Source organism: Macaca fascicularis, chromosome 7 (genome assembly GCF_037993035.2).
Source record: "Macaca fascicularis isolate 582-1 chromosome 7, T2T-MFA8v1.1".
NCBI lineage: Eukaryota > Metazoa > Chordata > Mammalia > Primates > Cercopithecidae > Macaca > Macaca fascicularis.
In genome coordinates this window covers 40,686,928-40,707,595 of record NC_088381.1, presented here as the reverse complement: position 1 = coordinate 40,707,595, position 20,668 = coordinate 40,686,928, and the positions used below count along the sequence as shown (strand labels likewise).

Here is a 20,668-nt window from a genome sequence, read left to right as displayed (position 1 = left end):
AAGTTATCCTAAAAATTTATTTATTTACTTATTTGTTTATTTATTTATTTTTTGAGACGAAGTCTTGCTGTGTCACCTAGGCTGGAGTGTGGTGGCGTGATCTCTGCTCACTGCAAGCTCTGCCTCCCGGGTTCACACCATTCTCCTGCCTCAGCCTCCTGAGTGGCTGGGACTACAGGCGTGCGCCACCACGCTCAGCTAATTTTTTGTATTTGTAGTAGAGATGGGGTTTCACCATGTTAGTCAGGATGATCTTGATCTCCGGACCTCGTGACCCGCCTGCCTCAGCCTCCCAAAGTGCTGGGATTACAGGCGTGAGCCACCACACCCAGCCATGAAGTTATACTAAAAATTTAATAGAAAAAACATAAGAGGCAGATCACTTGGGGTCAGGAGTTCAAGACCAGCCTGGCCAATATGGTGAAACCCCGTCTCTAGTAAAAAATACAAAAATTAGCCAGACGTGGTGGTGCATGCCTGTAGTCCCAGCTACTCAGGAGCCTGAGGCAGGAGAATCGCTTGAGCTCAGGAGGCAGAGGTTGCAGTGAGCCAAGATCACACCACTGCACTGCAGCCTGGATGACAGAGTGAGATTCCATCTCAAAAAAAGAAAAAAAACCCATAAAGTTAATATTGTTTAAAAGGTCAGTAATTTTTTACATTCATAAGTTTCTTTATAATTATTTAAATTTGTTTTCTAAACATCATTGTATTTAATTCCCTTCATATTTATGAAGTTGATAGGATCATGGTCATTTGCCTTGTCTTATAAAATTAGAAAACAGGGCTCACAGAGGATGTTAATGGTAGAACAAGGCCTAGAATCCAACTCTTCTGTCACTTACATGGTATTTGTTCCACTGCCTGCAGTTCAGTAGTTCGACAAACCAGACCTCCAACCTGAAATAATTAATCGGATGCTGTGAAGGCTCAGATGTGTAGCCTTTAAGTCTTAGGTATGTTTTTGGTACAATTAAGTTTAAAAGTAGAGAATGGAAGCTCTGTTTATGTCTCATTCATTTGAGACCAGATGCTCATTGATACAGACAGGATGTCTAGTCTGTAAAATGAGGATAACCTCTTATTCCTTAGATTGCCCACGGACAGTGCTTATGGCCTAAATGGCAATTTGTAGCGAGGAGAAATTAGGAAGTATAAGCCATGAGAGACGCTGTGAGCAGGCCCCATGACCAAGAGTCACCAGGTAATTCTCAGTGGTGATGCTTACTAATGTTTCCTTCGTGTGAGTAGAAGCCAAGACATTTTATTTAACATCTTGTCTAGTTCCTGAACTGTCCACTAGAAACTTACTGTTTTCTCCTGTAACTCTTGTGCTCACAGAATGAGCTTACCAGCATTATCACTGGTGTGCAACCAGAATATGTCCACAAGAAGCAAATGAAGCACTGAGGAAATTAACAGGATAGCATTAGAGTGAGGAGCTGTGGTTTTCCAATCCATATACCATCTTTCCTCAACTTTTTGGTTTTGCTGGTTTTCTCCCAACTTTTTGTATTGAAAATATCAACTCTACAGAGAAATCGGGAAGGAAATGCAATCAACTCTTGTGTATCTTTAACCTCGCTGAACGAATTATTAAGATTTTGCCATATTTGCTTTAAATCTGTGAGTTAGCCGGGCGTGGTGGCTCATGCCTGTAATCCCAGCACTTTGGGAGGCCGAGGCGGGCGGATCACGAGGTCAGGAGATCGAGACCATCCTGGCTAACACGGTGAAACCCCGTCTCTACTAAAAATACAAAAATTTAGCCGGGCGTGGTGGTGCGTGCCTGTAGTCCCAGCTACTCGGAGGCTGAGGCAGGAGAATGGCGTGAACCCAGGAGGCGGAGCTTGCAGTGAGCCGAGATGGTGCCACTGCACTCCAGCCTGGGTGACAAAGTGAGACTCCATCTCAAAAAAAAAAAAAAAAAAAAAAAAAAAATATATATATATATATATATATATATATATATATAAAAATCTGTGAGTGAAAGTGTGTGTTTTGTGTTGGCTTGCTAAACCATATGAAAGTAAGTTGCAGACATCATTACATCTTATCCCAGAATACTATAGCCTGTGTCTTCTAAGAACAAAGACATTCTAAGAAAGTTTATTTCATAATATCTAAGATACAGTTCATATCACATTCCACCTAATTCCAGTTGTCCCCAGAATTAATATTGTAGTGTCCAGGATTTAATCAAGGTTCATGCCTCGCATTAAGTAATACAATTTGCCTCATCAGTCTTTTACAATGTCTTAGTCTTTTTCAATACACTTTAATCTTTAAGTCTCCCTGTGTTTAAATAAATAAAAGTCTTTTATAAAGATTCAGCTGGAGGCTGGGCACAGTGGCTCATGCCTGTAATCCCAGCACTTCGGGAGGCCGAGGTGGGTGGATAACCTGAGGTCAGGAGTTCGAGACTAGCCTGGCCAACGTCATGAAACCCCATCTCTACTAAAAAAAAATACAAACAATTAGCCAGGCATGGTGGCACATGCCTGTAATCTCAGCTACTTGGGAGACTGAGGCAGGAGAACTGCTTGAATCTGGGAGGCAGAGGTTGCAGTGAGCCAAGATCGTGCCACTGCACTCCAGCCTGGGTGGCACAGCAAGACTCTCTCTCAAAAAAAAAAAAAAAAAAAAAAGTGTTATTAATGAGAACAATAATTATTTCTTGTTTAGAAATAATGGTGGATATAGATTGCTAGTAAGTAATTTTCACCCTATCTGTCCCAAAGGCTACATGTACTAAATATTTCCTCCCACCCTCCTCTTTATGACTATTCAGGAAATTTTTGTGGATTAACTGCTGGTGAGGACCCCTGAGCTAGAGGCAGATAAGAATAAACAGTTACGGAGAGAGAGGAACAGTAAGATGACCACTTATTGAGCTGTTACTATGTGTCATGGCACTGGGCTAAGCACTTGCTGTGGGTTGTCTGCACAGTAAACACCATTAGGTAAGCAGCATTATTCTCCCATTTTACAGATTAGGAATCTTAGGCATAGACTGAGGATCTTGCCCAAGGACCCACAGCAAATAAGTGGTGGAGCTGGGGTTCTAACTTAGGGCTCATGAAGGCAATTTCTACACTATGCTGCTTCCCTTATTTCTACTAGGTATTATACTAGACAGTCTCATACATTTTCTTGTATAATTCTCTCATCAACCTATAAGAAACAATCTCAAATAGATGGAAGTACTTATCCAAGGGCGTATGATATCCAAATTGTTTATCCTATTTTGTGTTCTCTCCCATGTTTCAGCCAAGGTCTTTAACAAGCAGAGTGTTTTGTCCAGCAGTGAGGCCCCTTTTCCCACTTCCCAGCACCCACATAAACAGGAATCATGTGCTGGAAATGCAACCAGGTGGCAGAAGCAGCTACACATGCAAGAGAAGCCTGATCGGGTCCACATTAACCAGATGACAGGAGTGAGAGCCTTCACTTACATTTCGGGGACCATCAGTGAGAAGTGGGATGACAGTGAACCTGAAATAAAGATCGTTGAAATAAGACTGGCTTTCCAAGGGAGAATGTTCTTTTACCATCTTCCCTCTTGCCGGAGAGGATGTGACAGTCTTGTTATTTGTGTAACTTCGAACCAATGCTCAAAGCCATGAGGAAATTTCTGAAGGAAAGTGTGATTGTTTATAGTTTCTGGTACCCACTGTTGACTTCCTTTTTTGAACTTTTTCTTTCAACATCATCACTAAGTCTATATAATTATAGCATCATAAACTGAGAGAAGTAGACTTCACCCATCACATTCAAGGGAGCCAAGTGATTTTACCTTTAGAAGTCAGCCATGCAGTTATTTTTAACTTAGTAAAGTAATGTGTGTGTTTTTGCAATATGAAAGAATCTGTGTGTTTAGAACAAATTTTCCTCACGGAAATTCACCGATATTAACTCTAAACCTTGGTTAAGTCATTTGTTAGTGTTTCCATCTGTCAAAAGACCTATTTCATAAGATTTTTTTAGGATTTAAATTTACACACACACTGTAGCAGAGTGCCAGACACAGAGTAGAGGCACTCAGTATGGAAGTTATTATCATCATTATATGATTACATCATTGATTTTAGTGTTCTCACATGATATGGGCCTGGGAACCTTCCCTAAACTGATCCCTTAACCCAGGAAAACAAACATTCCAGACACTGCCTGTTTAGTGACCCTGTCTGGCGCTGGCAAGAGATTTCTGGTGCCATGTTGCCTGTCACACACTATGTCTTTCTGTTTCAGGTGGTTAGCTCAACCAATGGAGAGCTGAATGTCGATGATCCCACAGGAGCCCACTCCAATGCACCAATCACAGCTCATGCCGAGGTGGAGGTAGTGGAGGAAGCTAAGTACGTACATCTTCCAAGGGGGCTCTTAAGTTATGGGTTGAAAAACCTTTTCTGTCTCTTCCTCTCTGTGTGCTGCTCATCTCAGACTGGATTTCTCATGCTTGTAACCACAGCTTTCTTCCTTAACTGTTTTAATTTTTGCATGGTACTTTAAGGCTGCTACTGCCCTTCTTTAGCTGTGATTTCGGGGAAGACAGTCACATTTTTCTAGTTCACATGAAAAAGACATAGTGAACCGAAAGAATCATGTTATCAGGGCTACAATAGATAGTAGCCATGAGCTTCTTGGGGCTGTGGAGCTTCTTGCTCTGTATGGGATATAGAGAAAAATCTGCTGTTAAACCATGGGCCATGCTGAATAGCATTTGATTTCTGATTGTGGGCTAACAACTGGATGTATAATCATGGAACAAGGAGTTCAGGGCCATTTTGTTCACTTTCAAATGATTCTGGCTTCAGGGAGACTAAGTCAGGCAAGAAAAATATTATAGTCTGCATCTGTGAATGAGAGTGTGGGAAAAGAATGAAGTCATACTCATCTCAGGAGGGTAAGGAGGTTGCCCCACGCCCTTTTCTGCTTCTCTTGCATGTGTGTGTCTTGCCCCACCCATACCACCAGCCCCTTGGTGCGCTGCATGGTCTGTGTTTAAACTCTTAAAATCTGAGGTGGAAGGTGAGATAACTGTCAATTCTGCTGCAAAAGCAGCATTTCTACCACTTTTTCCCCTTTTTTCCCCATCCCAAATTTAGATCCAGATTTAGACTTCAAGAAGATACCAGGTAGGGAGAGATAGAGACACCATGAGTCAGTAACTGCTGCTGTCCCTGATATGGAGGACCTTTCTTGTGAGCCCTCTGAGAACCTGCAGGATATCCCAGTGTCTTGTTTTCTGAAGCAGACAATGTATTTATAGTGATATTGTACCTAAGAAGTCTCATGAGCCCCCAAGTAGCTTAATACAAGCCAGAACACTCTTATACCTCTAAATGTAAGTTAGTGAGATGCCACTAAGACCTAAATTCTTCCACCTTCCAGATGCACTGTGTATTGTTGTCTTTCCTGCCTATTCCCCTGGTCCCCTGCCCATCTTTTTTATTTATTTGTTTTTTGAGACAGGGTCTCTCTCTATTGCCAAAGCTGGAGTGTACTGGCATGATCATGGCTCACTGCAGCCTCTATTCCCCAAGCTCAAATGATCCTCCTGCCTCAGTCTCCCAAAGTCCTGAAATTACAGGTATGAACCACCGTGCCCAGCCCTGACAATCTATTTGATAAACTCACTTTACTTTCAAGAAGTCCTTTCCAACCAGGTGTGGTGATTCATGCCTGTAATCTTAGCACTTTGGGAGGCTGAGGCAGGAGGATCACTTGAGTCTAGGGGTTTGAGACCAGCCTGGGCAACATAATGAGACCCCATTTCTATAAAAAAATTGGAAATTAGCTGGGCATAGTGGCATGCACCTGTAGTTCCAGGTACTTGGAAGGTTGAGGCTGCAGTGAGCTATGGTCATGTTATTGTACTCCAACCTGGGTGACAGGTGAGACCCTGTCACACACACACACACACACACACACACGTTTTTGGCCAGGTGCGGTGGCTCACGTGTGTAATCCCAGCACTTTGGGAGGCTGAGGCAGGAGGATCATGAGGTCAAGAGATTGAGACCATGCTGGCCAACATGGTGAAACCCCATCTCTACTAAAAATACAAAAATTACCTGGGTGTGGTGGCACGCACCTGTAGTCCCAGCTACTCGGGAGGCTGAGGCAGGAGAATCACTTGAACCTGGGAGGCAGAGGTTGTGGTGAGCTGAGATTGCGCCACTGCACTCCAGCCTGGCAACAGAGCGAGACACCGTCTCAAAAAAAAAAAAAAAGTTTTTGCTTGGAAAACCAGGACTTAAGGATTCCTACCCAATATATCAAAAGTAAATGAGGATGATTTGACTGTCTCTTGTTGAACCCCTGCTAACTATAGGCAGCTTCAGAGCTCTTCTCCCAGCTTGCGTAAGGCACTGATACGTAAGGGGGTGAGGGTTATGCTGGTTATGCCAGGAAAAGACCATTTTAGTAAGGAAACATGCTCTCTATTCTCAGAGACTTTGGAGATATTAATGGTACTTACATTTTTTCGATTTCCATACAAAGCTACATTCTCTTAAATAAACAATATGTTACTCCCAACCTCTTGGCTCTCAACTGGCTGCACTTTGGAGTCATCTGGGGCGTGTTAGAAAATACAAATGTCTGAGTCTGGCCTCAGGCATTCTGATTTAATTGATTGAAATGTGGCCTGAGCATCAATAATTTTAAAAGTTCAGGTCATTCTAACTTGTAGCCAATGTTCAGAACCACTGTACTAAGCATGGTCTGATCCAAACATTGTCAGAGCTTGAAGGATGGCCGTACCTTTTCTCAGCTCCCACCCCATTCTCAATTCACCTTTGTGGCTGTTACTTTGAAGGCTAGAAGTTTAACTTTGGATTTAATAGTATACTTTGAATGCAGTAATCAAATGGGCTTTAGTTTTATGTTATGCCCTATATAGGTTTATCTTTTGAACCCATTCATCTCATCTCATTTTGGTAAATGTGTATACTAATTGTGTATGTGAGTGTGGTATTTGTGTTCTGTGTGTAAGATATGGGCTCATTCACACAGAGATTTCAATCTGGTGTATTCCGTATTGGTATAATTTAACATCTAGAATGTAAGGAGAATTTAAAGTCTTGTCATTTAGCGAAAAGGACAAGTGTGCCTCTTTGCCACCAGCTTCAGGTTTGGATCTTCTAAAAGATGTAGAAAGCATAGAGGAGCAATTATATTTGACCAGATGTCATCCCAAAGCTCCTGGCTTAGGGCATTTAGTGATTTCATGGGCTACCAATCCATCTTGCCCAGAGAACTGTCAGGGCCCAGCCATGTGTTGTTTTTCTTGGCCTTTGTGTGTGGAGGCAAGGAAATAGCCCTATGTCCACCTGGTTGATCATTTTCATGGGAAGAAGTCACAGCTAGAGAAGCACGAGGTGTTCCAAACAGCCCCGCATTGCACGCAGCTGTGATGCCATTTGTTCATGCAGCCTGCTTGTGGGGTAGAGGGGGCTGATGCTTATATTGAGACGCACCTCAGTACTGGGGAGACTGTGTGAAACCTTCACTTTCAGGCTTTTGATTTTGGGTTCCTCACCCAGCTTGTTTAGTGTAAAGGTCGAAAGAAATAACGGTCTTAGGTTTTGTTCTATGTACAAAATGAACATGTGAATTCCCTTTTTCTCTAGCTCCAGGACTTATGTCCTTGTTTATGGTTTAAAGGGTGGATGAGGACAGGCAGCTTTTTGGTTGATTTTTGTTACAGTAAGAATACAGGAATTTTTGGTTTTCCAGACTTTAGCTATAATTTAACAAATGTGAACCTCATTTCTCCGGAGCATTAACAAGAGTAGAATTTAGGTCCTTCTCTGGTAGTTATACCTTAATACAGAGCAGTGACCCTCCTCCCTCTGATTCATCTTCTAATAAGATAAAGTAAGTGTCACTTAAACCTTTTCTCCCTCTCTAGAGGAAGAGCTAACTGCTAGCTGCTTTGATCAGGCATGTTGGACTTGTACAAAGGCTAGGGACTTTATTTTTCCCTCAGAATATTTGGGAGGCTAGCTTAATATTGCACAGTGAGACTTCATGTGGGAACCAAAATGGTCCACCCCTGGTGCTTGATTGAGTTCTTACCGGCAGGGTCATTTGCTCTTTCCCCTGCTGCCTTCCTGGAAGTTACCCAGGAAAGCCCACCCTGGAGCTCCCACCAACTCTTTCTGTTTTGCCTTACCCCTGAGATCCAAATCCCACCTTGATGCTTCTGTCAGGCTCCTGTCCGAACCTCCACTTTAACGTGGGGACCAAGTGGCCTGGGCCTACTCACCCTACCTTGACAGAAGAAGAAACTAAACACAGACACATACTGCATGTTTGCATGGCTCACAGGGAGTCGCTTCCATTTCACCTCTGTGGACTAATATCTCTCTCTTTCTCTCTCTTCCTTTCTGTGTTTTTCTCTTTATATACTCTGTAGCTGCCTGAAAATGCTCAACCTGTGGTGAGTCCCTCTCTCCAGTCCATTGCAAGGGGAGTGGACCAGACTAGGCTGGGATTGGCAAAGCCAAACAAAATGTCTTAGGAACATTAAATAACTTCCATAGGACTCCTTGTGCCATAACCACCCTGACTGGGGATCTAGATCCATAAGGTGGGGATGGGGCAGGCCTGTACCCAGGAATTAATCTATTCCTTCTTTCAAACCCACCTGATCGCTGTCTCCTCCTGCCATAACAGTATCCCACATATCCAAAATTATCTGTTTTTAGCTGAGTGAATTTTCTCCCAAATTAATACAACCAGATATGGAGAGGGACAGAGGTAAAAGGGCAAGATTACTGTATCAGTTTTTACTTAGCAGTTGTGTTTGCTCCCAGCCACAAGGATAGTGAGCTGTTGCTGGATAATCTCACATTCTGCAGTGTGGTCTCTAACCTGGAAATTGGCTGCTTTGGGAAAATCTGACTTTTTTTGATTCAGCTGGCTCTTCCATCTGTAGAGTAGGAACCTCAAAAAAGGGGGAGCTCCTTCAGGGAGAGGTGGATTTTTTTTGTTGTTTTGAGAGTTGTTTTGTTTTCGTTTATTGTCTTTTTCTTTATTCCTATGTGAGAGTTTAGTAGGCCAAGGGCTGACTCAGCTAATTGATATATTGGAGCCTGTCTGTTCCATTCCTGGAAAAGGTTCCTGGAATGTATTTTTAGGAATAACATGGAGTTTATGGAAGGAGAAGCCCTCAAGAATCCATGTGTGGTGAGGAACATTCTTGCTACAAGACATAGCCCCTTCCCCTGCTCTCTAGCCTATGACCTTCCAGGTACTCCTGAACTTGTTGGTCTGTTGCAGTCTGGAATTGTAACTCTCCCGCATTGTCCGCATGCATAAAGTCATGTTCTACATGGAGGTAACAGCCTGCTAGTTTCATGACTGCCATGTTTGTGTGTCTTCAGTGACTGGGTTGGGCACTGGTTTCTGAACCCTAACTGTCTAAGCCAGATTGCCTACAGGGGCTTCCTTAGAGACAGGAATATATTAAAGAAAACAACTGGGTTTTGTGGAGGTCAGATTTATAGTCTTAGGGGATCAAAGAATACCTTTGGCTATTTGTTTTGCAAGTATGTGTCTGTGTAATCTGACATTGTGGTGGTCTATTTTTTCCTGTGAGGTGTCAGTCACATGATCCTTACTGCAGATACTTGAGGGCCTCCTATATGCTTATCTAACCCTGTGCTTGGAACTCTAGCGGGGTGGCGGGGCGGGTTGCAAAATTTGCCCCAAAGAGCTTGGGTACCATCTAGCTGAAGAGATCAGAATTACACATGAAAGGACAAGGAGTTTTCCAGGACATTTAGATTATTGCCCTTGAGAGACTGAGGGGCCAGGAAGTCACCATGGACAGGATAGTCAAATAAGTCCTTGTAAACACTGTAGGACTTGAGTCAAGTATTAGAAGAAAGGAAGAATATACACGTATGGCAGAGAAAAGGAACATAGCAAGGGAATAGCTGAAGAGAGAGGGCCATGACATAGTAAGAATGCTGTATGGAAAAGGTAGTGGGTCACAGGCCTGGGGTAAGAGCACTACATGGCTTGAGAGTAGGGAGATTTGGATCGATTTTGACTCCAGCATGTTGAGAACTTCTAGTCATCTAAACAGTCAATCAACTGGAAGAAAACCTAAGCCATGAGGGGTCCATCACCTGCCTTCATTCTCTTCTGAGAGGAACACATCTGAAAGTCAGTCAGTGGACTTGGTCTAGAGTCAGACCCAGTTTAATAGATCCTGTTGCCAGTAGTCACCACAGACACCAAAGAGCTGAAGAGCAGATTGTGAGGCTTGCTTTTTTGTAGGTAGAATCATTAAAAGCCTTTGCCACTGCTGAAGCTTTAACTACAATAACTAGCAAAGATAAATCCAGGGTTCTAAATTTGAAATATTCCAACTCCTTTGAACCATAGCTCACACTCCCTTTTAGTCAGGTGGGTTCAGCATTCCACATCCAGTTATGATACGCTTGTAAGCAGACATCAATTCTTATGGCTTGCCTTGGAGGAGGTAAAAGAGAAGTCATTGTACAGTTTGAAATGGACCTAAACAGTATTTTGAACTTTTTTTATTGCTTTCTTAAAAACACAAAATCATCATCTTTGCATCCTCCAAAAAGATTAAGAATAGAGGTTGACTTAAAAGTTAGTAATGCCTCTGAAAATCATGGTTCAGAAGAAAAGAGGTAAGTCTATTGAAATAGAGATTTAATTTGCCTCTTTTATTATTAATTTCAGGACATTCAACTTGGAAAATGTCCATTTCTAAAGCATACATATAGAAAAATGCCATTTGGGCCAGGCATAGTGGCTTACACCTGTAATCCCAGCACTTTGGGAGGCCGAGGCAGGTGGATCATTTGAGGTCAGGAGTTCGAGACCAGCCCGGCCAACATGGTGAAACCCTGTCTCCATTAAAAATACAAAAATTAGCCGGGCGTGCTGTGGGCACCTGTAATCCCAGCAATTCGGGAGGCTGAGGCAGGAGAATCACTTGAGCCCGGTAGGTGGAGGTTGCAGTGAGCACCACTGTATTCCAGCCTGGGCAACAGAGTGAAACTCAGTCTCAAAAAAAAAAAAAAAAAAAAAAAAAAAAAAGGCCAGGCGCGGTGACTCAAGCCTGTAATCCCAGCACTTTGGGAGGCCGAGACGGGCGGATCACGAGGTCAGGAGATGGAGACCATCCTGGCTAACACGGTGAAACCCCGTCTCTACTAAAAATACAAAAAATTAGCTGGGCATAGTGGCAACACCTGTAGTCCCAGCTGCTCGGGAGGCTGAGGCGGTAGAATGGCGTAAACCTGGGAGGCGGAACTTGCAGTGAGCTGAGATCCAGCCACTGCACTCCAGCCTGGGCGACAGAGCGAGACTCCGTCTCAAAAAAAAAAAAAAAAAGAAAAGAAAAAAAAAAACCATTTGTTCTTGAATTCTTATCCAGGGTTTCCATTGAGGATTTTTTTTTTTTTTTTTTTTTTGAGACGGAGTCTCGCTCTGTCGCCCAGGCTGGAGTGCAGTGGCCGGATCTCAGCTCACTGCAAGCTCCGCCTCCCGGGTTCACGCCATTCTCCTGCCTCAGCCTCCCGAGTAGCTGGGACTACAGGCGCCCGCCACCTCGCCCGGCTAGTTTTTTGTATTTCTTAATAGAGACGGGGTTTCACCGTGTTAGCCAGGATGGTCTCGATCTCCTGACCTCGTGATCCGCCCGTCTCGGCCTCCCAAAGTGCTGGGATTACAGGCTTGAGCCACCGCGCCCGGCCGAGGATTATTTTTAACAATCAAAAATGTTGGTCACTTTTATTTAAAAGAATTTAGTTTCCAAATACATATTACACTTTGCTTAGTGATTATATTTGCACCCATTAATAGTACCTCACAAATGTCATTGATACTTTCAGAGAAAATCTTTCCAAAGACCCTCTTAAGAATCTCCTATTTCAGGCCGGGCGTGATGGCTCATGCCTGTAATCCCAGCACTTTGGGAGGCCGAGGTGGGCGGATCACGAGGTCAGGAGATCAAGACCATCCTGGCTAACACGGTGAAACCCCGTCTCTACTAAAAGTACAAAAACTTAGCCCGGCGTGGTGGCGGGCGCCTGTAGTCCCAGCTACTCGGGAGGCTGAGGCAGAAGAATGGTGTGAACCCAGGAGGTGGAGCTTGCAGTGAGCCGAGATCGTGCCACTGCACTCTAGCCTGGGCAACAGTGCAAGACTCTGTCTCAAAAAAAAAAAAAAAAAAAAAATCTCCTATTTCTAAAATGTTCATGTTTGATTCATTCAGATATGATTACAGCCCATCATGGTCTGTGTAAATGTTTGTTTCTGCATTCTTAGAAACTTTCTCCAGTTTTTAATAACATTGGATGTAGGAATACCAAGGAGTCTAACTAAAAAGAGGGGATCTTGGCTACAGTGAAATGCCTAGGGGTATGGGAAGTAAGTAACAGCCTTTATTTCCATATGAAAAATGCTGGCATTACACCTGCAATGATTAGGCAAGAGACTCAAAGATAGTTTTCTCAGAAAAGCTTTTCTTTCAAGGGTCTAGCAAGTCTGAGCTATGCTTCCAACTTTACTGCCCTCCATCATCCTGCATCTTTGACTCATCCACCACCTTCTGTCCCTTTCATTCTCATTCCCCATGTGTCAGCTCCCTGGAAAGGACATATCTTGTGCACCTTGCCACAGTACTCATTACCCGCTTCTGGACTGCCTGAGCAAGAGTGATACTTCCTGTTCTAAAGACAGGAGTGAGGAGGGGGGATACTCAGACTTAGGGATGTGCCAGAACTGTGGCTAGTCCCCAGGGAGCAGAACTTGGAGGACTCATAAAGGAGCCAACCCCACCTCCATCTCAGACAGGGCCAGTTCATAAACCCCATCTGGCACAGCAGCAATCTCAGGAAGCTAAACTGGGGAGTGCCCTGTATCTCACTCCCTAAATTGGGGAGTGAGAGCATCCCGATGGTCAGCTCCTGGGCTGTGCCAGTGGTCCCCTCCAGATGAAAAGGGGGAGCTGTACTGATGTCAGTCAGGAGATGTGGCTCACAGTCATTATTAGAGTCAGGGCCTCTCCTGCCTACTTCAGGTACTTGGGTGAGGGCAGAGAGAGGGATAGAGAGAATCCTTAATCCTTCATTGGTAACATCCTGAGATCCTCCTAGAGTTCCAGACATCATACTTATCACGGGATTTGTTTGCCTTAATTTAGCCTCCCTGCCCTCTGGCCAGTGAGTTGCATTAAATAATTGTGCCCTCAGTATCAAGGAGTAGACAATGTAGACTATTTTTATGCAGCCCTGAGGATCCCCAGTCTTGGCTCTTGATAAGGTGAGGCATCTGGGTTGGGTGCTAAAGTATGAACCTTCTTCATCCTCCTTCCAGTAATGCCTATTTCAGCCCTGCCTAGCCTGCACCATCTTATAATTAGGTAGGATGACTGCAGATTGAAATCAAGCAGCTATTTCCTTTGGCTTTTCTGGCAGACACTGCCCACTGCCTCCAGTGCGTGCACTGTAGATGGTGGGCGGTCCCTATGGGTGGGTGCCAGGGGGAAAATTCCACCCCCTTCAGTAAGCAGAAGCAGGCAGAAGTCTGCTGGAAGCTGCAGGCCTCCCGCACTGACTTGCAATGTTCCTTGTGCTCCAGGTGCTGCTGTTTCTTTAAGAGGAAAAGGAAGAAGACTGCTCAGCGCCACAAGTGACCAGTGCCTCCCAGGAGTCCTCAGGCCCTGGGGACTCTGACTCAATTGTACCTGCAGCTCCTGCCATTTCTCATTGGAAGGGACTCCTCTTTGGGGGAGGGTGGATATCCAAACCAAAAAGAAGAAAACAGATGCCCCCAGAAGGAGCCAGTGTGGGCAGCCAGGGCCTAGTGGGTCATTGGCCATCCCCGCCTGCCTAAGGCTCTGAGCAGGTCCCAGAGCTGCTGTTCCTCCACTGCTTGCCCATAGGGCTGCCTGGTTGACTCTCCTTCCCATTGTTTACAGTGAAGGTGTCATTCACAAAAACTCAAGGACTACTATTCTCCTTCCTCCCCTTAGTTTACTCCTGGTTTTTACCCCACCCTCAACCCTCTCCAGCATAAAACCTAGTGAGCTAAAGACTTTATTTGCAGAAGGAGATCAAGAGGCTGGGGGTAAGGCCAAGAAGGTAGGAGGAAAATGGAGACCTGGGCTGGAGAAGAACCTTCTCCGTGTCCCAGGTGTGCCTGGCAGTATGGTTTCCTCTTCCTCTGTGCCTGTGCAGCATTCATCCCAGCTGGCCATGGGGTTCAGGTTCCTTCTTCCCTCCCTCCTGTGAAGTTACACTGTAGGACACAAGCTGTGAGCAATCTGCAGTCTACTGTCCCTGTGTGTTGGCGTTCTTAGCTTTTTTGACAAACTCTTTTTTCCAGGCGGTAGTAGGACAATGAAAATTGTTCTGAGCAAAGGAAAGAAAACTGACTTTGTTGCACTTTTAGTTTTTTTTTAAAAAAACAAAAACAAAAACATGGCAGATGCATATTGTGTCTGGTTATATTGGGGGTTTCACTTTTACCTGTTTTGAGGGGGATGGGGCCAGCCAAGCCATTCAGAGAGAACATGGGTCCAGAGGACATTCTCAGTGGAAAGAGTTTGATCTGCACCACCCAGAAGAGAAGCCAAACTCGGTGTCATTCTGAGTGAACACTCAGGTTGGCAAGAAAACATACTTGAATTTTCATTTATCTTCTCAGCAGCTGAAGAATGTCCCTACCAGAGCATCTTGACCTAATCAGCTTACAGTTTGAAAACCTAGCTCTCCAGCACATGAGATGAGCCAGCCGAACCAGACTGTGACCAAGAAACAGCTCATTCCAGAGAAGGAGATGCTTAACAAAAAAAATAATAATAATAATGAAATTGTTTCTTCTGCTGCCAGGGACTTCCAACTAGATAGCCATGTGATTTCCTGGTGACTTGGGGGACAAATTAGTGATGAAACAGCCACCACCATATTGCCATTAGTGGAAAAAAAGAGGAGGACAGTGAACCTACCTTCCACCTGCCAGAGGGACCTCGGGGTGTGGCATTATAGGGCCAGGAAAAGAAAATCAGTGTATCCTATCTCCCCCAATAGCTGAGCTGTAGCATTTGGGCTGGCCTGCCTTATCAGAAACCAAGCTTATGAATATCTCCCAGCAGGTCCATAGCAGTAAGCTTAGGATGCAGTATATGGGGCTGCATTTAAAAGGAGGGAAAGATTGATTGGTGCTGGAATATTCCAGGGAAAAGGAAACTGGAGTGAAAGGTCTGAAATTATCTTCTCAACTGGACATAGACTCCTTCCAGAAAGGTGGCCATGCCTCTAAGCATGTTTTCCCCAGTATGCCCTCGGCCTCCCCCCGTGGGGTTTTCATAGGAGGTACTACTGTGAAGGATCTTGGTTCCTCATTCACTGTTTGACAAGTCTTTCATGTGGGAAGTTACTCTTCTCATACCCAATTTTCATTTGAGTTTAGTAGCTTAACCAAACAATGACTGCCCATTCCAGAGGTGACAGAAGAGAAAGGGTCATTTACATCAGGAAAGAGGTCTTGTATCTGGGAGTAGAGAGCCAACCATGGAGCACAGTGGCTGGTGGGTGACTTAGTCTGATGGTTTGTGGAGCATAGAAGTCTTCGCCTCTAGCTTGAGGTGTAGGGCTATCTTTTGGACTGGAGGGTGTGGGGATATTTTCTGGTAGTTGCCATTTCTTGAAAAATTCCCTTGATGTACCTTGCACAGAGCAGAAATAGCATTAACAGTATCAGAGGTACTGGGCTTCATCTGTTCCGTTGGATCTTGGCTAGGGAATATTATTTCACTTGCATCAAACCTGCTTAGCTTATGGAAAGATGGTAATATGTCATTTCTATAAATGTTTCTATATATGGAACATAGAGTGGCAGGGAGATGCAATATCACACCCCTTCCCCACAAGGACTGTGAATATTGGGATTTATGTCCTTGCCATTACCTAGTGGTTACAGCCATGTCACTAAGATTTACATCATTTCTCAGTTGGGATTTCGGCAATGCTAACTTACTGTATAGAAAGTTTAACTTTTCCTCACCCCTGTATAGAAAATGCCTTGCCTCTCAAGAGAGGGCAGAAGGGGGCCAGGCGCAGTGGCTCATGCCTGTAATCCCAGCGCTTTGGGAGGCCGAGGTGAGTGGATCACATAAGGTCAGGAGTTCGAGACCAGCCTGGCCAACGTGGTGAAACCCCATCTCTACAAAAAATACAAAAATTAGTCGGGCGTGGTGGCATGCACCCGTAGTCCCAGCTACTCGGGAGGCTGAGGGAGGAGAATCACTTGAGCCTGGGAGGCAGAAGTTGCAGTGAGCCAAGATTGCGCCACTGCACTCCAGCCTGGGCAACAGAGTGAGACTCTGTCTTAAAAAAAAAAAGAAAAAAGAAAAGGGCAGAGGGAAATGTTGGCAATGCCTGGAGCATCCTGGCACTCTATACCCTACTGAGTGCCTCCCTTCAGCCCCTCACCCTGCTTCCACACACACAAAAGCAAAGGCAGTGACCAGCTTGGCTTAAGGCAAGCTTCCTTGCAGCTGGATTTGCGACTTTTTTTTTTTTTGTCTTAAAATTTTTACTGGATCAGTTGTAGGGGAGTGTCTTTCCTAATATACTGTTCTCACCTTCCAACCTCCACAAATCTCTTACTAGATACTTGGTTTTCATAGCAAAGGTAAAGAATCCCAGGTCCCTTTAGCATGCAGGGTAATGGTGATCCCTCTAGGGCCATTGGCACTTCAAAGTGGTCCCAGACCTGGGAGATTCTGATGTGATCTTCCTTAAAATTAAGCAAAAAACCTGAGTACCCTAGACGCAATTGGCCATCGCTTCAGCCCTCAACACATCAGGGCTCCCTCCTCGGCCCTATTGCTACAGTTGCTTAGCTGTATGCCTCAGCGAGATCCTTGGGGTTAGGGCATGCACTCGCTGACTGTCCCCACCCATCCACTTGCTCTGTAGTTTCTGAGCTTTTTCCATTTCACAACTATGGTGCCTCAGGATCTTTTTATTTGGGATTGATGCAATTGTTTTTCCTGAAAACTAACTCAGCATCTGTTCATAAAAACCCTTAATATTATACATTAGGAGTTTTCCCAAGCTCTACAGTCCCTCAGACATTGCATCCTAAACAGATTGAGGCACACAGGCCAAGACTCCACCAAGGCATAAATGGTCTCCCCTACTCCCTTTTGACCAGGGTATCACTTGTGTCTTTGCAGTAAGAGTTGGTCAAGTTGCTCTATGCACCTTGGCGCTTTCCCCAGATCTCACTCCAGACTGCCCCCAAGGGTGGAGAGAGCATCCTGACAGCCAGTTTGCACTCATGACTGCCTTAACATTCTTCTGCTATTATGGGGCCTGTCTGGCAATAAACAGGGTCTAGGAAGGTACAAGGTTAGCTTCCAGTTAAAATCCCATTTTACATTGGAATGCATGAGCTACAGATGACAGCAGAAATCCTGAGGTTTCTAGAAGTGTTGATTGTTTCTTTTTTCTAAATGAACTCCAAGTACTTAGAAAACAATCCCTGCCTATTAGCCAGTAAAGGTGACCATCACCCCTAAAGTAATTTCCAAACTTAGTGCAGTGGAAAGATATGCTGGTAGTGCATATTCAGTGTTGATTTTCAGTGCTAGTAACCACTTTCAGTGCCAGAAATATGTAACAATGATAATGTAATGTCAAAGTGGTTACTAAAGATTATAGCCTTGGCCGGGCGCGGTGGCTCATGCCTGTAATCCCAGCACTTTGGGAGGCTGAGGCGGACAGATCACGAGGTCAGGAGATCGAGATCATCTTGGCTAACACATTGAAACCCCAAAACCCTGCCTCTACTAAAAATACAAAAAAAAAAAATAGCTGGGCGTGGTGGCAGGCGCCTGTAGTCCCAGCTACTCAGGAGGCTGAGGCAGGAGAATGGTGTGAACCCGGGAGGCGGAGCTTGCAGTGAGCTGAGATCTCGCCACTGCACTCTAGCCTGGGTGACAGAGCAAGACTCCGTCTCAAAAAAAAAAAAAAAAAAAAAAAAAAAAAAAAAAAAAAGATTATAGCCTTAACTTTTTTATGTAAAAGATAAAATCCATTCCTCCTCCCAGTGAGCAAGCATGGCTTGCATTTCTCAAAAATGAGAACTTCCATGGCAGCCAAGAAAACGTCTTCTCAGAGGAGCTTTTGTTTGATGCATCTCCCAAGCCCACATGCCTCCTGTGTCCCAGCCACCTCTTCCATTTTCACATTTAAACCAGCTCTCCATTCCCATTGAGTTGCCCTAACAACATTGTCTCCAGTGTCAGAACCGCATTAGGGTTCGTTTCTCAGATTGGGAGCCTGCAACACCATACAGCCAACATTGCCTTTGCCACGCCACTGCCACCATCCCCAGTATTGCCCTATCGTGGGCAGATGAATTCTAGAAACCCTCAGGGAGCCAGGGCAATTAGGCACCCCATCTGAATTGACCACGTGAGTGACAGGCACTTCTCTCTCGGGTTCTTGCTTTTGCAGACTGCAGGGAAGTCCTATCTAGAGGTCGATGGCAGAGACTCCTAGTCTTTCCCATGAGGGGTTGACAGGAATCAAATAGGGATTCCTTTGGCTTGGGGTTTTGGTGTTTTTTGTTTTTTTCAATTTGTTTTTTGGTGTATGGGGAGTGATTTTGTTTCTGAATAAGAAAAAGAAGAGGCAACCATGGCCCTTAACGTGGGTTTATAAAGTTTTGAGCAGTGTTTTAGCCACAAGTAAGGAATCTTGAAAGTCTTTTATACAGCAAGCAGTCTTAAAAATGTTTTTCCTAACTGCTTTTGCAGGTGACTAAGTACAAAAAAAAAAAAATAGGTTTCTCATTGTATTCGAAATAGTGAGTAGGTTCCCTGGATAATACACAATGGTAGTTGACATGTTCTCAAAACACAACCAGAAAACCCACTTCCAGTATTTGTAAATCACCTTTCAAAGGAAGAAGTGAACATGTATTCCATGTATTTCTAGTTTGATTACCAAACTTGATGTTACAAAGAAACCTCAGTTCTGTAGACAGAATTTCTTTTATTTTTCTTCTTTTACTCCTCACAATCACTTTCCCGGTGCCATCACCACCTTTAAGGTCTCACAGCAGAGCATTATTCACGATAATAAGTGGGGGTGCGGTGCAGCCATTCCAGTAACACCCACAAGAGGACAGCTGTTCTGAATGTCCCCACCCACCCTCCTTTCAGTACAGGTGAAACATTTTCAGTTCATGAGCTCCAGACCAAATCCCAGGCCGGCCCTTGCACCAAAAGCCTTTTTTAGAAGGCTTATCAGTCTATTAGGAATGTCTCAGGAAAGATGAGCCATTTCTTTGGGGAGAAATATATTTACAGATGGAAGTGTGTGATTGCGTGTCTGTGTGTGTGTGGTGTGTGTGCGCACGTTGAGTGCGTGCGTTCATCTATGTGCATTTCACTTCCATAAAGATCCAGCCCAAGCTGCTCGGAACCATGTGTTCCTGAGTATTCTCAGAGGTAAACAAGTGACAAGTGAGCTTCTGAAATTAGTGTCTCAGCAAGCTGGCTTTAGGAATGAGCCCTATTTATCAAGCAGAGAAAAATAACAGCAGAAAAGATAAAGATAAACCAAAAATATATACCCCCAATGGAAAATAATGTTGATTCAGCAATTCCCATCGGATGTATTACATGCTCTAATTTATTATATTATTATTTGTCTGTCTTTGATCTTTGCCCATTGTACTCTTAAAAAGATGTTGGGATGTTGATTGCGATTTTTAAACAACTTGATAATGTATAAATCAGCTGTGGAAATCAGTTTTAATGTGTGGATGTGTCTGATTATTGTTAAATGCCTCTTTTTTTACTTTTTTTTTTTTTAGATGTATAATGTTTCATAAACCCTGGCACTGGTCACAAAGCTCAGCTGTGAAAATGAAATTTGTAGTATTTTTAAACATGAATGTCAATTTCAAGTGTATTTGAAATGGTTCCTGCAGGAGAGATACTTGTGCACCATTAGGAAAATCTTCTCTGCAGAGGAAGTAGCCTTTGGAGAAAATGGAAAATGGGTTCTGATATGTTATCTCAGAGTAGCCCATTTCCTAGGGCACCATGGAAAACACAAATGTGATATTTAAGTATACCTCTTCCCCAACTTGGGGAGGAAAGGACTCAGTTTGCACCCTTTTTGTATGTAAAATAAAATGTCTTACCTTTCTTGGCTACTTCTGCTTGTTTGGTTGGTTGATTGGTTTGTCTGGTTTGTTTTGTTTTGTTTTTTGAGACAGAGTCTCGCTCGGCTCACTGCAAGCTCCATCTCCTGGGTTCATGCCATTCTCCTGCCTCAGCCTCCCAAGTAGCTGGGACTACAGGCGCCCGCTGCCACGCCCGGCTAATTTTTTGCATTTTTAGTAGAGAAGGGGTTTCACCGTGTTAGCCAGGATGGTCTTGATCTCCTGATCTCATGATCCGCCCATCTCAGCCTCCCAAAGTGCTGGGATTACAGGCGTGAGCCACCGCGCCCGGCCTGGTTTGTCTGTTTTTAATCTCCCTCGGCTCATTTGTAATTAACAATCTAGCTAGGACTCACTTTGATGCGATTCAAGTCTCCTGTGAACAAAAATAAATGCCTGATAATTTGGCTTCTTGTTTCATTCC

General features: G+C 44.2%; 1 protein-coding gene across 23 annotated transcripts in view; it reads left to right on the top strand.

The window, feature by feature from the left end:
- CSNK1G1 (casein kinase 1 gamma 1) overlaps positions 1-20,235 on the top strand; it is a 229,751-nt gene extending 209,516 nt beyond the window's left edge. For 8 of the 23 annotated variants that reach the window (XM_073996014.1, XM_073996019.1, XM_073996016.1 and 5 more), the window contains 2 exons: positions 4,252-4,358; positions 19,891-20,235. In XM_073996014.1, the coding sequence (XP_073852115.1) occupies positions 4,252-4,358; positions 19,891-19,993 (210 nt within the window). In that variant the 3' untranslated portion in view covers positions 19,994-20,235. Of the gene's footprint in view, positions 1-3,270; positions 3,520-4,251; positions 4,359-8,425; positions 8,450-13,635; positions 14,490-19,890 lie in introns of those variants that run through there. The other 15 variants (XM_073996017.1, XM_073996020.1, XM_073996018.1 and 12 more) reach the window with 5 other exon arrangements.
- Positions 20,236-20,668: the final 433 nt, after the last annotated feature.